At 41.3% G+C, this 17,553-nt stretch overlaps 1 protein-coding gene across 2 annotated transcripts; it reads right to left on the bottom strand.

Moving 5' to 3' along the window:
* Positions 1-216: 216 nt before the first annotated feature.
* LOC115021103 (catenin (cadherin-associated protein), beta 1) lies at positions 217-14,336 on the bottom strand. Of its 2 annotated transcripts, none has more exons than XM_029451262.1 (17): positions 14,169-14,336; positions 7,903-7,953; positions 7,084-7,308; positions 6,704-6,957; positions 6,371-6,609; positions 5,806-6,007; positions 5,494-5,638; positions 5,186-5,295; positions 4,858-4,992; positions 4,467-4,670; positions 3,518-3,676; positions 3,276-3,395; positions 2,832-2,982; positions 2,507-2,628; positions 2,057-2,117; positions 1,179-1,429; positions 217-845 (listed from the first exon to the last, which is right to left on the bottom strand). In XM_029451262.1, exons 2-16 carry the CDS (start codon positions 7,913-7,915, stop codon positions 1,215-1,217), a joined length of 2,355 nt encoding a protein of 784 aa, XP_029307122.1. In that variant the 5' UTR covers positions 7,916-7,953; positions 14,169-14,336; the 3' UTR covers positions 217-845; positions 1,179-1,214. The 2 variants fall into 2 exon arrangements, with proteins under 2 accessions (XP_029307122.1, XP_029307123.1); XM_029451263.1 differs by having other exon boundaries at positions 5,192-5,295; positions 14,169-14,335.
* Positions 14,337-17,553: the final 3,217 nt, after the last annotated feature.

The following is a 17,553-nucleotide window of genomic DNA, read 5'->3' as shown; positions in this document are numbered from 1 at the left end:
ACGTGTCCTCGTGGATGTAAGGTGTTGGTGAAATGAGACGTGGAGGCGTCCAGGTGAAATGACAGTCCATTTTATTGTTTCAGAACACAGCAGGCTACAGCAACCAGCTCCTCCCACTACCCCACCCCTTAGTAACAACAGACCAATAAGAGCCCTCCTCCACCCCGTCATTCCACAGCCACACCCATCCAGCTAGGTCAGCTACACCCCCTTTGGAACAGCAGAGACACATCAGTGTCCACCTTTAAAGCAAGAAAATAGCTTGATATTTGGACCATGATTTCCAATTCATGTTTTTTTTATACAAAAGCTACACAATGTTACACTTGATCATCAGAATACAATTCAACTGATTAACTTTAGTGTTTGGACACCATTTAAAATGTGATCAGATTCTTTTCTTGGATGGAGCATTACCACTAAAAAAAACGCAACACTACCAGAGACTTAAAATACAAGGGACTGCAAAAACAAGAGATGAATATCATAATTCAGGATAATGAAAAAAAAGCAAGCTAGAATCAGTTTGTACCATTACAGACATGAGGAAAAAAATAAAAAAGTAACACAAACAAATGAAGTAAAAATGGAAAACAAAGTACATAAAAAGGGTTTTTCAAAAAACTGTTGAGATCAAAATCTGTGTGTCATGTCAGGATTTGAAGTCAGCCCTCCATCAGGCTGAGAGAACAGAACTGCACTTAAATCTAGTTTGTCCCAATGGAGTTCCCATAGACAGGAAACTCTGCTTGCTGTTGTTGAGTCTTCTTCAGGCACTTTCTGAAACCCCGCCTCCTCCATATGGGCGAATCACGATGCAGGTTCATCCAGATCACATGATACAGCTGCAGAGGGAGGAGAGACGGTGAAAAAAAGACAAGAGGAATGAGGGGAAAAACAGGAGGTGAGAGGAAGGAGACAGGGCACTGCCGTTTGTAAAGACCACACACACATTAAACACCAAGTAACATCACACACACACCACATCACACAGCTTTGCAATTAGGAACAGTCTGAACATGCAGCAGCCTCAGTGAGTGAATCCTCTCCCCTCCTCCCCTCTCAGCCATTTCATCCAGACAAAAAACCTCCCACCATGCTTCTACTTTTACATCTTGCCCAAAAAATGCCTCTCATACATTTCGGCCAACACAAGGCTACTGTGAAGATGTTCTTACCTAGTAGAAAGTGTAGTGTAATGTTGGTCTTGGTATTTACAGGTCGGTATCAAACCAGGCCAGTTGATTGGAGTCGCCAGGTGGCAGGCCCTCTATCAGTTCCTGGGCATGTCCCAGGTCAGGCAGCCCCTCAACAGGGGGGTAGTCCTGGCCAGGGTGGTGGACCCCAACCAGGTCATGATCCATCATGGGCTCCATGCCCATTGAGTCCCCTCCGTAACCCCCCGAATGGAAGGAACGGTAGCTTGGGTCTGGGGGAGGAAGGAGTGGATGGAGCAGAGGCAGGGGAAGCAGAGCAGTTGTTAGAAGCATGTTAAAAAAACCAAGCTTTTCACACAGTAGTATTATCATTCAAACGTAACACGACACAGAACACAAATTGGCGCAGAGCCAATTAAAGCAGTTAGTGCTGGTGCCTCGCCCCTCAATCTATTGATCAGTACACAGTCCAAGGTCAACTGTGACAATAACTAAAAGCAGCAGTATTGTACTTCTTAGAGCCACCTGTGTTATCCCAACAGCAGGGAAACATCTATCTCCATCCTTAACTTGAAAGCATTATTGCCCTTTACCACTGTGTCAAGTTGCCCGTTTATCATGACCTTTAAAAACAGCCAATCCTGTCATCAGCAGTATAACGATGGACAGATGGCGCTCAGTCATTGGACAACATTTAGTTGTGTCATCACAGGAGGTCCATGGGTTCAAACTTTAAAGGAATGAATAAAATATGAAGGACCGAGTCGCGCAGTTAGTAAAAGACAAACCAGCTAGTTGTTTTAGTTGCAGCCTAGCTGCTCTGTTATGTGACAAATCTGTCCCCCCATGCGTTTCTCCTGGGAGTGTCCCAGCCACCAAGAGGTGAAGAGGTGACTTACCTTCCTGTCTGTAGCCCAGAGGCTCTCCCTGAGCTCCAATGTCCAATCCCAGGTCTCCGGTCTGCAGAGCAATACAAACAACACATGAGAATGAGCAGAGTGACAGCAGTTTCAATAAAACCAGTTTATTATGCAGACTTTTATTTACATATTGAAACTAAAATAATTTGATCCCATAGGCACTCAACAATTGAGCCAACATAGCCTAATATTACATTACTGGCTTCTGAGTCCAGGTAAAACAGTAATATTCCCCCAAACTAGTGCATCTCTAAACCCTTTAACCAAATCATACACATTTAGGCTATTTTATGTGACAGCCTTTAAAAGTTAAAAGTCATAATCTTTCAATTCCATTCAATAAGCCCCTTCTGAAACAGCTTGGAGCCACTGGGGAGGCTGAACTCGCACTTTGAAAACCTCTGGTTTACAAACTGAGCAGATTCATACCTCGTTCCAGGCCATTGGTTCTGTCCTGAAGAGCGAGCTGGTGAGTTCTACTGAGAGGCGTTTCTTGTAGTCCTGGGGTTTGTCCTCCGACATACGGAACAAAACTGCTGCAGCGTAGGTGGCTGAGGGAAGATGGAGGGTTGACAGGTTAGTCAAAGAGCAACTTCCTACAAATAAAGCAATGCTACAGCTGTCCCAGAGAAGACAGGAGTTGCCTCGATAATAAAAAAGTTACAACATAAAAGTTGCTCCACATGTCACTTCTGAACATGTGCATAACTGAAGAGTAGCCCTAATGTAAATTAGTGTGCGTTTGTGAACATACCGACTCCTTCGTTGCGGCTGTGCAATAGCTCTGTGAGTGGGGCGGTGGCTCCCTCAGCCTCGATGGCCTCAGCTGCCTCTTTATCCTGAGCCAGCTCACAAAGGACGCCTGCTGCTACACGCTGGATGTTCTCAATGGGAGAATACAACAGCTGCACACAAACAGAAAAACAAATTCTCAGCCTCCAGTGTACTCACTAAAGATGCAATTAGCAGAGATACATGAGTGCAAGAACACAAACACCACCACAACAGGTGGTGCAATAAATGTAACTTTTTCAAAACCAACTCAACGTGACTTTCAACATTGACATTTTTTATCCATTGTTATTTAATCTGGCACCTATAATTATTTATTTACATTACTCAAAGTTTATTTCTATGTATTTTGACACGATTGCAAGACAACAAGAACAGAGCGTGGCGAGGCAGTTTAGTGTTTTACCTGTACAAAGAGTGGAATGGTGTTTAGTCCTCTGATGACTATTCTGTTGTGGACGTCTCTGGCCAGGATGTGAAGTGCACCTGTGCAGCCCTCCACAATCTCCTCCATACGAACTCCCTCCTAATGACACAAACACTCAATTAGTCAAGTTAAAACTTTAGGGAGCCCTTTAAGACTATTAAGATTAGCAGGCAGGGTGTGTGTGTGTGTGTGTGTGTGTGTGTGTGTGTGTGTGTGCTCACCACAAACTGCTGCTGCGTGCCTCCCATGCTGGTGCGCCTCTGTGTATCTTGGTGTGCTCTGACCAGCAGTTGAACCAGTCTGGGGATGGCTCCCTGTTCCCTCAGAGGAGCGTGGTTTGCAGGGCACAGAGCCAGGTTACGGATCAGACCAACTGTTGCCTGAGAGACAAAAATATTTACATACTTATGTCAATTAAGGCTCATTTAAAATTTCAACTTTAGGTAATAATAAATGTATATTTTATTTCAGCTATTTTTATACAATTTTAATTCTGCTACTTTTATAATGGTACTTCAGACTCATTTACATCAACACTGAGATTATTGTACTGTAAATGTTCTTATTCTGTCTATTCTGTACTAATTGTTATGTTTCTGCTGTGAAGCACTTTGGGCTGCACTTCTTGTATGAAAGGTGCTATACAAATAAAGCTCAGAGAAAAGCTTAGAGTATATAGCAAAACAGAGTTACAAAAGGGTAGCAAAGTAAGTATTAGAAGAGCAATAGTTCATATGAATGTAAAAACACTAAAATGAAAAGTAAAGACTGATCCAAAATTTGAGCCGTTTGTAATGTGGGACTAGTTTGGACTCAATCCAGTGACGAGAACAAAACTGTTGCTCGTAAATGCAGAAAATGCTTGTTTTCTGCATCCATCATTACAAATACACTAAAATAAACTAAAGGCCAGCACTGGTCACCCAGGAGGGTTTTACGAGCATCATTTGCAGAGGTGCTACAGGTTTGATCAACTTCTAGCAGAAACACGGTGCATTCTCAATGTACAACATAACATTCAGCCTCGAGAGACCCAAAGCTACTGAAGTAAAATACTGTGCCAGGTTTGGCCATTATTTTACATTCAAGGCATTGTCAGGTGTAAACAGCACTACAAGAACAGTATGAAGAGCTGCTTATGTGGTTGACTGCTGCTGGCAGTGTGTGTACCTTAATGAGCGGCCAGTGTGATGGCGGATGCAGTAGTTTGACGACCACAGGCAGGCCGTAGTGCAGTCTGACAGCATTCTGTGCCATCTCAGCGTCCTGGTGTCGAGATGTGAGGTGACGCAGGGCACAAATAGCTGGTTCTGTGATGTCTTCTCTGTCTCCAGCTCGAAGCACTGTGCGAACTAACGCCTCAATACCTCCAACCTACAGAGGAATATATTGCGTGAAAGATTAATGTCTACATCAGCGATTCTCTTTTACTGGGTGGATAATATTCAAACGTAAAAAGAAATGAATATATATAGTTTATTAAACCAACTTTATAAAATTCACACACACACACATAATTAAATGACTGTAAAAACAACTGTAAATGAACGCGTGTTCTCACCTGGCAGACCATCATCTTGTTCTTGTAGTTGTTACAGGTCAGGTTAGACAGGATGCCAGCGGCACATGTCACCACATTAATGTCGTCACTGCCGAGCAGCTGGACCAGAGTTCCAAGGAGACCCTCCATTCCCTCCTGCAGACACAATTGTGAAGTTGGCATGAAACAATGGTTCACAGTATCAACACCTTGGAGAAGGAGTACAAGAGTTTCTCTCTACTGAGAAATGCTTTTTAAATGAGCACAGAGGGAAGTCGGCTCTGGGAGTCTTATTTTTAACTGTTTGACTGATAAAATAATATTTCTGTGTTGTATAAGGGGCAGTTACCATCACCTGTTTGGTGGCAGCATCTGATAAGTTCCTGAGAGTCCAAAGACAGTTCTGCACCAGTCTCTGGCTGGGGTCTGTCAGGTGGAGTCCCAGAGCCTGCATGCCTCCTGGACAGAAGAGCAAAGATGGGGGAAAAGAAAGTAAGTTACACATGTGAGTAATCACAATACATTTCCAAACGCTAAATGTTTCGGTTATTTCACTTAGCTGTTTGCATTGCAGTGTTTTCTGTTATATATGCATCTCATGAATAAGCAGTACATATAATGACATTCAAACACTAATTTTAAGGAAGCCAAACATACCAGCTTCTACAATGGCAGGCTTGTTACTGGAGCAGACTGAAAGAACTTTAAGAACACGGCTTGTGGTCCACAACAGCTTCTCATAAGTGTAAGTCCTCATGATGTTGACCAATGCCTGGGGGCCACCACTGGCCAAGATTATCAACTACACAGAGAAAGCACAACAAGGTTAGTGTTTTAATGTTGTATCAAACAGTGACCAATTTAACACAAGTAGATGAACTCAAAACGCAACATTTTATACATGCGTGTTACCACGTTTTAACACTGCATACCTTCTGACCCCACACCTCCCTCCCACTGATTCCTCACCTTGCTTTCCTGGTTTCCATATGCCAGTATCTGGAGACAGTCAGTGGTGATGGCCAAGAACTTGACATTGGTCTTGTTGAGCAGCGCCACCATTTTCTGTAGACCCCCAGCTAAACGGACAGCCATCTTGGCTCCTTCCTGGTGCAGGAGGAGGTTGTGGAGGGTGGTAATGGCGTAGAACAGGACAGAGTCCACTGGTGAACTGTAGAACAAACAAAATATTAGATTACTGTCCCACTGGGAAATAACCACAACTACAAATGTATTAGATTAGGCTTTTCAAAATGGTCCTTTCTCTCCCTTTAATGGGTTACAATCTCATGTTTCTAACAATTAATGGGCAACTGCATCATCAGGTAGCTACTTAAGAAAACAAAAAGATGCTTATGTTGTTCAAAACTCTTGATTGGAATAACTCTGGTTATGTTTCAGACCACAGACAGTGGAAACTTCCCACCAAACAGCTTCCTGCCTTCCTGCACTGGTGAACTACAGTAAATCAAATAAATGGAAACCCATGAAAAACTTTGCAAATCAAGTTTCCCTTTGTCCTGCTTTCACATACCCAAGCATTTTAACTAGAGCTGGTATTCCTCCAGACTTGAAAATAGCCAGCAGGCCCTCTCTGTGATGGGACAGGTTGTGTAGTGTTCCTGCGGTGCAGCGGGCAGTCTCCACATCGTTTGTGTTCTGCATGGTCCTGACAATAGCGGACACCATCTGAGGGGAGCGCATGATGGCGTGGCGAGAAGCTTCTTTCTTTGAAAGCTGATGGACCATCACTGCTGCTTTGTTTACTACGACCTGGAGGAGACCGGCACAAATGTTAGGAAATGACCAACCGAAGGGAAAAACCATTCAGAGCCAATACTAAGCCACAGTTTTCATGAGCACCTACCTGGTCCTCATCATTGAGTAGTTTGGTAAGTTCTGGTATGGCTCTGGTTGCCAGCTCAGCGTCATCTTGGTAGTTGATCAGATTAACCACGGCATGTTTGAGCATTTGCGAGGGCTCTGCCAGCCTCTGAACATTGGTGGGGTTTGCTGAATCATACTGTGTGGAAGGGATCTGCATGCCCTCCTCAAGAGTCTCTGGGAACATTGCTGCACGCACCCGCTGGGCACGTGTCATGGCGTACTGACCATCGATGTCTACAAGGCACAGAGGAACAGTTGTTTTGTTATTTTGGATCTCAAGCTGGGATGTCATAGATGTTGTGCACAATAAACATATTTCCCTCAAAAGATAAAACAATAGTACAGAGTATTATGACCTACCTTGTACTTGTTCCTGGGCGAAGTTCTGGTTGAAGCCCTGCTCCCACTCATACATGACCTGGTTGTCCACATCGTCTTCCTCTGGGTTGCCCTTCCCACTGAGGGAGGGTGCAGTTGTGGTGGCCCCTGAATGGATGCCTGAATCCAGGTAAGACTGTTGCTGCCAGTGACTGACTGCCGCCTTACGGTCTGGCTCCATGGCCATGTCTAGCTCCATCAGATCAGCTAAAACAAGACAAGAGAATACGAAAATATGAATCAGCAAGAAGGAAAAACTCTTGGAAAAGTCAGTCTAACGAACTTTGCAGTAGCAGAGTATACTAAGAGGTTAACATGTGCAAATTGGTAATCCACATGAAATTCATGTTTACATTTTGTCAAATGACGACATAATGCACAGAAACCAGCTTTGTAATTTCTAAAATCTATATATTATTTTCTCATTATATTTGAATAATTATTACGCTAATCCAGTTTCAGATTAATAACCTAAATGTAGTAGCCACTGCAATAAATGGATTCTAACCTGCTTCTCATGCCATTATTTCCCCAAAGTGTCATCTATAATGATGTGTGATTTACCAGTAAAGGCCTTTACAAACAAAGTTTGATTTCACATTGAAATCAATAACCAATTCACTTTGCTCTAATGAGAACATAAATCTGTACCAGAAGGAGACGCAGTTTTGAAATGCTACAAAGTTTTATATATTTAATACTAGTGTGTGAGTGAGAGGTGCAGACAAATGATGAAATAAAAGCTGGAGAGAGCGAGGAGGTGAAAGAGTTTCAGTGCGTGTCTGAAAACTATTAGCTCACCCTGGGAAGCCATGTTCCTTTCTCAAACCGCGGCCGACACAGCTTCCTGATCTGAAATGGGGGATAAAGCAGTCAGTCAAACTGCCTCTGCAGCATCTCGCCTTCCATCATCCCAACCCGCCACCCTGCTCACTGCCAGTCCCCTTTCCTTGCAGTCAAACATCAGCCATTTTACTTTGACAAAAAAGATCTCAGCAGAACTAACAGCAAAAAAACTGTTCGGAATTAATGGCAGTGTTCAAAAAAAATGGTCCAGACAAGTGACTTTCCAGTGCCTTTTTCTCTTCCTGCCTCCTCCCTTTCTTGGATTTCCTCTTCTTTTAAAGCCGCAGCTGACACACAAAGCCACCATTAAGTGTAGCAGCTATATGCTATTTAGGTGAGGAAGGACAGGGGAAGTGGAGCATTGGGTGGGGAGAAGGAAAAAAAATGCGGAGGGGGGAGGGCATACGCATTCTTGTGCTGACTTTGAAGCTGAAACCACTCTGCAGGAAAGTAAACACTGGCAATGGCAGGAGAGAGGTAGAGCGAGAGAGAAGGGATTAATTCAGGAGGGAAAAAACAAGGAACATTTATAACAGAGGTATTTCCAATTCATAGTCGAAGATAAATGTTATGACAGCAACACACAAAAAACAGGAAATGGGGAAAAACGCAGGAGAAATCCCGGCTAAAATGAGACAGAAACCGGGGCTGTATATCAGTAATCAGAAATCCTTTCTTCGAGCCCTTTTATAACCCATCTGTGGTTATTCCAAGATGAATCCTACAGGGAAATAGAGGCCAAATCCTTTTCAATCATGTCACACCAGTTTGGACATGCTTTAAAACTAAACGGGCATACTGGAGGAAAGTAAAGAGCAAAAGAGCCATGAACTGATTCATACCTTTCTAGAGGAAGTAGAGGTGACAACTTTTCTGCAATGAACTAACGGAGTTAAAACCACAGACCTGCTGACAGTAAGTCTGCTGCACATCTACAGTCCACATGAAAATATACACTGCCACCAATTCTTTAAAAAGCAACCAAAAGCCTTCATATGACCCACCTTCCTTTGACAAGGATACTGTTGTGTCCACATTTGTGTCCATCCATTGAGAAAACACATGAAGACACTAGTTTGACATTACACACTGAATACGTTAACCTTGTGTCTGCAAGCCTTGAACTAATATTACTAATGACAGGATTTTGTTGTTTTGGTTTGATCCCATGGAAAGTCAATGTGTTTGATTCAAAATCTGACTATGCAGCAACAACATAAAACGTTTTTAAGGTCCACAGAAAATCTAATTTGATATTTCTGTGCGATCATCCAGAGACATGCCGAGTTTTATAGGTAGGGACATTATTTCTGATTTTCGAGGTTGTAATAGAATTAAAACAATGAAATAAAGAACTTCTGCAACTGAAGTAACCCATTAGTTGGCAAATGATTCATACTGCGCAGGAAATACAGGGTTCTGCCAGAGAGATCATCAAGTCAGCCAGAGACAGTGCATTAACATTAGCCAATGATGTTACGGTTTAGGGCTAGCTGCTGTAGGCTGCATGTCTGAATATTTTCTGATGTAGTGCCTTGATTGTTTCTGTAGGGACTAACCTCATTGGTCTTCCTGAGCAGCAAAAACACAGTTCACTATCTTTCACATATCAAAAAGATAGAGGTTCTTTTCCCCCCCCCCCGCCCCCATCTAAACCTTTTCATTACTTTTACTAAACCTTTTTCTTTCTTCGGCAGACAGTCTTGCAGAGTTTGATTAACTGCAATTGACCCTGTAGTCACTTTGTTGTAATAGAAAACTCTACTAAAATGTAAAAGTATTTAGTTTTTGCTAATGGTTTGAAAGTCCTGCAAGGATTCAATACACTACTTGAGATTACAAACAGATGTTTAAGATCACCATTGCAGTGTCTCACTTGTTATTACAAGTTTATTAGCCTTTACTTAGGGACTTTTTAATATCCGTCTGAAAACACTCTAAATAAAGAAGAATTAAAAGATATAATTGAATCAAATTAAAATTATAAAGTACAAAAGACAAGACTGAACGGCCTACAAACAGAAGTGGACTTACAGACATACACAGCAGCCAGGTATTGTAGTGGCATGAGGGCCAATGAATGGGTAGGAGTTTGTGGAGATAAATGGCTGCCAAATATGCAAATGCACTCATGGATAACTAAACTACTTCCATCCTTTCACACCCACACCACCCCAGCTCAGCTGTGTCATTAAAACACAATCTTGAGTCAGGCTCCAAGACTGCTGCTTTTAACCACACACGCACCAACTCTAATTCACTGTTCACACACCATCCTCCCAAGCTTTGTAGGCCTGCCCTCACATAACCTAGCCCTGCCCTAATGAGAGCCATATGTGCCATACAAATCAAACATACAATCAAAGCGCACAGTGGAACCATTTATCATTCACGCTGGTGGAAAATGTGGGTCTTTTTACATCTGGCTTGGAAACTGGGCCGGTGAGTTTTTTTTGATGGGCAAATAAGCAAAGTCTGGTCTCCAATTGGGAGGCACAAATAGCAGTCTTACCCTAAAGTCAGGCTCTGACCGTTAACACAAAAAACTCATTACAGTAAGAGCTCCTTGATATCAGGCTAGCAGCCTGGCCACAAAAAAATCTGAACACGAGGTTTCTTTGAAGTCCGATGTGAAATCCAATATGTAGAGTTGTGCATGGTCCAGTTAAAAGCCATACAATTTAAACCAGATGACTAATGAGTGACACACCAGTTACAGTCTTCAGCAGTATGTTGGATGAAATGAGGTACAGAATGTCACATGCTTGGAGAGATCCATCAAACAAGCATTTTCTTCTGCTTGGCAAAGACGAAAGTAAATGCACACACGTACACAAAACCCCATGAAGTGAAGTGTAATCACAGCTCTACTGTCCCAGGTCAACACTAAAATGACAGGCTTATTGTTCCAGAACAGAACGGCCAGGAATAATGTACTTCAGTCCGTTTCACTGCCCTCAATATAGTAATGAAAAGCGTGGTGTTCATATGGAGAGCCAGAGTTCATTATGTGTGAATGACAAACATAAAAAAGGAACCAATGCAGTCCATTAGGCTGGCTCAATCCAGAGCACAGGGAATACAACTGTTAACATTTGTAGAAAGAGCTGGACAAAGCACAGATGGGAGCTTGATAGTAACACTGACAAAAGTATAATATATAAAAATCAAGAAAACATTTCAACAATGAATAAATGTCCTGCAAGCAACTTACAGGGCATGCACTTTTGAACCGTCAGGGTTTCCCCACATGTAGATTGTGCTACATTGCACAGCGTGCAACTCAATCAGGATTAGGCACAAAACCAGATGACTGATAACCATCATGACATGACTTCATTCTAGCCCCCCCCCCCCCCCCCAAAAAAATAGGAGGTGACTAGTAGGTTATTACAGGTCCACAGTGACACCTACAGCATAAAATGCCAAAGTTTAACCAATTATCTAAACACATCAGAAGCTAGCTAAGCAAGCGTAAAGAAATATGTAAGCCATGTGGGAAATCTTGCATCTCTAAACACCTTTTATCAGATGAGATTGCAAATACAGTAACACTCAAAAAAAATCATACTACTTTCTCTCAATGAAAAAGGAAAAAAAGCCATTTTGTCAGCAAATTTGAGCAACGAAGTGAGTTCAGGTGAGCCCTGAGGCTTACCTGGTCCAAAGAAGACAGTATCATATATTACCATTTTAAAAAAGTTATCAGTTTATGAAACACTTCCTCTGAAATTGCATTTCACTCTTTTGGCCTGCAGATATCTGTGGTTTAATTTGACAGACTCTTCCTAGCATGCTGTGGCATTAAAATAACTACACAATTAATTTGTTGAAAATACACAGCACTTGTGTTGAAAAAAAAAAAAAAAGAATGCATCGAGAACAGGACTTCAAAAAAGCTAAATCCATCTAAACTCCTGCAGTCCATTTCCTCAAGAAACAAGAAAAACCACCGAGTTCAATACATCCATACGAGTTAATGAACCAAACGAGCGGTATTATCGGCACAAGCAGAGACACAGGAGCTGCCACAGGCTTCGGTGTTAGCCATGTAATGTGCAGGGTCAGCAGCACTCTGCTGGCTGCCAACAATGCTCAATGCCTGCAGCCGCTGCAGTGTTTGGTCTATGTTTTTAACTGCAAAGGGATGGATGCCTATGGAGAAACAGGAGCTCCACATGGTGACTTTTCCCTTGTTCTGTCCCAATTATCAAAATCTATTTCAAAAGGGGAAAAATAGATTGAATAGGTTACAATTAATACAGAAACACATAAAAATCCTAAAAAGATTTATTGCTTTAAAAAGTCAATAGCTTGGAATAATCCATCGCTAATAGAAGTTAACCTGAACCTTTATTTATACAACATGATTAATCTTTTTAATTGACTTTTCATGAGGACATAGGCGATTTTTTTTTAGCAGAAACGTATTTCTGTAAAAATCTAAATGAACACTATAAATGTGTACATTACAAATCTGCTCCAGACCTACAAAAGTACTAAGTAAATGCTGAGCGGGTTGTTAGAAAGAGAACATTTACAGTATTCGGTAATAGCAACGCCACTGGAAAGCTTCATGGTAAGTCTTCTTGCAAATGGATCACCTCAAAACATACCACAACCGGTCTCAGCCTACACCCACGCTTCCGTCTAAAAAGATGCAATGCTCCGTTAGAAAGATCATTTTGCTGACGAGATGGCAGGTTAGTCGGTTCTTGTTCCATTTTGTAATCTGATCGGGGATTTCACCGAGGGACCACAGAAATGCACAAACACAATATGTAACCCATTTAAAAACAAACCAAAAAGCCAAAGGCTATGCAGCTATTTCTGGGGCATGAAACACTAGAGACTGGTGGTATTAGGTCAGTAATTGTCTTATTATCAAATCAAAATACAAACAGTTTAATTGCAGAGATCGTACAAAAATAAAATCTGGAGCCGCTGGGTGAGATGTCAACATCCTCCACCCGCCGTGAAATCTCTCCATCTCCAATGAAACATAAATCAATGGCGTGTAAAATATCACCACCACATTGTCTTGTGTCACTAAACCACTAAACCACATACAAAGAACCTCAACTGAAGCCATCCGCTTCCTCCCAGTATCGGCAGGATGGCGTAAAGTCCAACTTCTCTAAGTAGTGACCCGCCTGTCCCTCTCCCGCAGCCAAACATCTGGCTGTGCAAAGGGACAATGCGGATAAGTAAACACCCAATATAACAAATAACAATAAAAAAACAGAACAACACTTACTAACTATCCAAATAGTGTTCTGCGGGATCGGCAGCCCCTGTCCCCACAGCTGCCCTGACTTTCCAACACCACCGACTCAAATTTCACACTGTGGCTCCTCCTCGTCTTCCTCCCGGAGCACAGTGGCTGCGAGGAATTTGTCGGTCTTTGTTTAAAAGGACGAGTGGAAAAAATATCACACGGGATATGAACTGATAATAAACAAAAAAGAAAGCCATTAATACGAGTTTGGAGCGACTGTGTTGGTTACGAGCTCGATTTCACATAGAAGTTTTAATGGCTTTCAGTTTTACGAAGTTCCAACTAAACTTCAGCCAAGAGGTTTGCATTAACCTACATCACCAGTTTACGTGATGTTAATTAACGTTTGCTAACTTAACATGTTAAACTAAACACACAACCACGATATACAGAGCTTCACATGCGCGTATCTTCACCCCATATTAAAGTCTGTTCAGCTAAACCAGCTGCGAAAACAAGCGACCAAAAGGCGAAACTCAAGTCGAGCAAACATGAGTCAGAATAGAGGAATGTGAGCCATCACAAGAGGGCTAATAGTAGTTTAGCTAACTAACCACAGCTAACGTTCACTAACGGCAACTATTCACACACGCGAGGACACAACAGCGGCGTTTTCTCCCAAATCGCGAATAAATAAAAGCAATGAAATCCATCGGACTCATCTAGCTAATGTTAACTAACTGTCTAGGTTACCAAACACCGACACCACGCTATCATAAAGTACAATTAGTATTGTCAGTACAATTAATATGTTCCCATTAGGCGGTGGCTGGCATATCCCAAATATCTCCCGTGAAAGCAGCTGGCTCGCTAGCTGCGGCAGCAGCAGCATCCCGGCCGGCCCGTACACAACAACCGTCTCCATTCCTGCTGGCACTCGGGAGAGCCCGACAAGAAGAGAGGGAGACACTGTGGAGTCGATAGTTTGAAAGGTGAAGCCTACCCTTGTCAACACAGCGAGTCCGTCCACTCGGGTCCTGCAGGGTAAAACCACTCAGAAATGGAAAAAGTCGAGGATAATGTGAAGCCGAGCGTCAGCGGGGAGCCCTCGTCCACTCCCTCCGCAGTCAGTCAATAATGACTTGGCCGGAACAGCAGAGACTGGAAAATGTAAGATGGCGGCGCATCTATATAGACCGGAGAACACCTCCAGTGTTCACATATCCTGCCGTGGTCTAAAATAGAAACTGTAATCTGGTAAATCTTTAATTCAAGTCGCTCTTACACTTCTACGCGTAGATTTATCTACCATAGTAACTACATGCCTTGGTTGTGAGTTTTAGTTGATTTAATAAAGTAAAGCAAGCCAAAATCGATGTCTACGGCACGAGTATGAATACACAATTGAATGAAGTTCCGGCGGACTACAAAAAGGAAATCCGATTCCTTTCCATAAATTAAACCTCTTGTACTGTGAAAAGGCGCATCATTTCTCTCACCTATACACATGGTGAACCATTGAGAGTTTAAATGCAAACATCATCATTCATATCACCAGTTGTCCCCAGCCGCAGACAGAACAGGCACAAAACAGATACAAAAAAAACAAAACACGTTAAAATAGTCCACACAATCAGTAATAAACAGTAACTGAAAGTAAATTCCAAGAGACGAAATCTGTGTTTTATTTGAGCTACCATACATTTATTTACTCAAAAAGCGAGGTTATTCCAATGGTCACATTATGTTAAATAGAAAACAATAATAAACAGTGAAAAAAACAAAAACTCAACAAGAAGATTTCATTTTTATTACACTGGCAGTCAATCAATAGACAATGTATGTCTGTCAAATGTCAGTAGTCTCAAGAGCTGGCTTGTTTTGTCTAACCCTTATGCTGTTGGCCATTTAATTTGTTATTGAAGCCTACATGTGTAAATTCAGCAAGCAGTTCATTGGCTCTGAGCTCCCTCAACAAAACTGTGTGATTAGGCCTACAGGCAAAGAAAAAGTCAGACAGCAGGCTTGTGTAAGTGATATATTTGTGAGTCATTGATTGTCAGTGATTCCTGGAAAGTTGTTTCTTACTGAAACTCGGCTGTGTTTGTGAATTAGATCACATCTCACATGCTAAGGAAGTATTTTAAGTGAAGTGATTCATCACTACTGTTTTCTCACTTTGAGTGGGAGAAAAGAAAGTTCAGGCAATTGTATTATAGACTTAATTGATCAAACAATGCATGCATTGCTAAAAAGGATTATTTCTTCAAAATATAGTAGAGTTAGATGAATCATTTGTCTTGACTTCATTAAAAAGCAGATCCAGTAATTAACATGATTAGTGATCTATGGGCATAGCCGAGGTCCTTCAGTTGAGTAGTGTGATTTCCCCTTTAGTGTGAGATCACAGAGTTGTGGCTATTCATTTTCAGATGACTTTCTATTTGGCTCAATAATAAGTAAGTTAGTAGATGGGCCATGAAGGAAATTTAAATATGCATAACAAGTCCTCTCGTCAGTGTTTTGTCCCTTAATCTCTGTGAAAGGTGGAGAGCAGGTAATGTGCTACATTGTCCTTCATTCTGCAGCTAACTATGTCATGGGCGAACAAAGGTAATTCTCACCTGTCATCTGCCTACAGGCTTTTTCATTAACCATTATTTACAGTATTTGGGTGGAATAGGTTATCGAAACCCAAACTCTAATTCAAAACAGTGAATGCCATGGTCCCTGGATAGGATTGAATTAGGATGAATTATATCAACACAGCCATAGTGTCCTTAGATTGCAAAATAGAAAAATGATGGCAATTGAAAGTGATTTATTTTATTTTGAATGGCTATCAAACCACAGTGGGAATTGCTGCTGTCAGTCAGTTTAATTTACAGCCGTGATTTGTGAAATCAAATAGCTCGGTTCATGTAGTCACGTGATTTCACACAAGTACGCTGATACAACCAAACAGGTACGAAATCATGGCACCGAGAGGGACTTCAAGAAAACAGGATGACGTAACACTCTGGGTTGCAGATATTTTAATTATAGTCCAAAACATCAGTGCAAAAGTATTATAATGGTTAGGAGACCAGAAGTTTGCTGGTTTGCATTTCAAATATGGCAAATCTGAGTTGTGTACAGTGTTCTCCTCTAAATACTAACTTTTGTCATTGAACAAGGATCATGATCTCCAATATATACTCTCAATGGCAAACACTAAATATTGTGGTTGTGGGTAAAAAGTTATTATCATATAAACTATATCTCTAAACATGCAGTGTCTGTCATAATCATCCTTGTGTTAGATTGTAATCTCTCTGGTAAGATATAGTGTACTTGTGTGTCTCTTCATAAAATAAGTTTTTATCTGTGAAAAGAACTTACCATTTCCAGGAATAAAACACTATTCTGAAAACGTAACCGTTTATATTACAGGTTTTTATGATTCATATATCAAGTTCATTGTTGTTCCACCTTGAATTTACAAGCGCAACACACAAATCTAAAGAGGATATATTGGAGTAGAAGAGCATATTTCATTTCCCCCCAGTGTATTTATATTGCGAGTTTTCTCTGATGGAACTGTGTTAAACCATCATAAATCCGAATGCAGAGGTCTTTTATGCCACTGTTTACAGACTTTTCAAAATGTAATGTCTCTGTGACACATTTATTATTAATCCAAACTGTGTGTTATTTCTGTCACACGATGCCTGTACTTATAGCAAAAGGGCAATGAATAAATCATGTAAAAAATGTCCTTTTAAACAAAGATGTGCTGCATCACTGCGGTTACAGAGTTGGACTTTATTTAAAGTTTTGGTCAGAACCAGATTGTCACCATATATCCCCCTGTGACCACCGGGTCTGGGGATCAAGGGTTAAATCTGCTTTATTGTTTCTGAATCTGTGAATCTGTGCATCAAGCAAACTGTCTCTGTGTATCTTTGTCAAAGTTTTTCAGTGATAAGCAGCATCTTTTTTTATGTTTGTGTCTGATGATACAAGAAAACAGCTCACATTTCTGTAATTTCATTCATATTGTGCATTTGAATGGTGGTTTCAAGGAATGTATTATATCCACATATAGCATATACTGCTTACACATATATTACAATCATTTCTGCATGTGAAATGTAAAACTGCTCCATGCCTGTTATATTTAGAGCTATCAATCACCCTGTCAAACTGAACTTGGTAATATTTCTATACTCAGCCAAATATAACAAACTGTTTATAGTAGGTGTGGGAAGAGATGGTAATATGAACAGCAAGGTGGAGTAATAAATACAGCTGCACATTTGAAAAGGTCACTTTTTAGGACGATCACATGGTTTTCTCAAAAGTAAAAAAAAACAACCCCTCTGCTTGTGACGCAGTAGCTAGTAGAC

This window comes from Cottoperca gobio, chromosome 16 (genome assembly GCF_900634415.1).
Source record: "Cottoperca gobio chromosome 16, fCotGob3.1, whole genome shotgun sequence".
NCBI lineage: Eukaryota > Metazoa > Chordata > Actinopteri > Perciformes > Bovichtidae > Cottoperca > Cottoperca gobio.
This window is presented reverse-complemented; position numbering and strand designations above follow the sequence as displayed.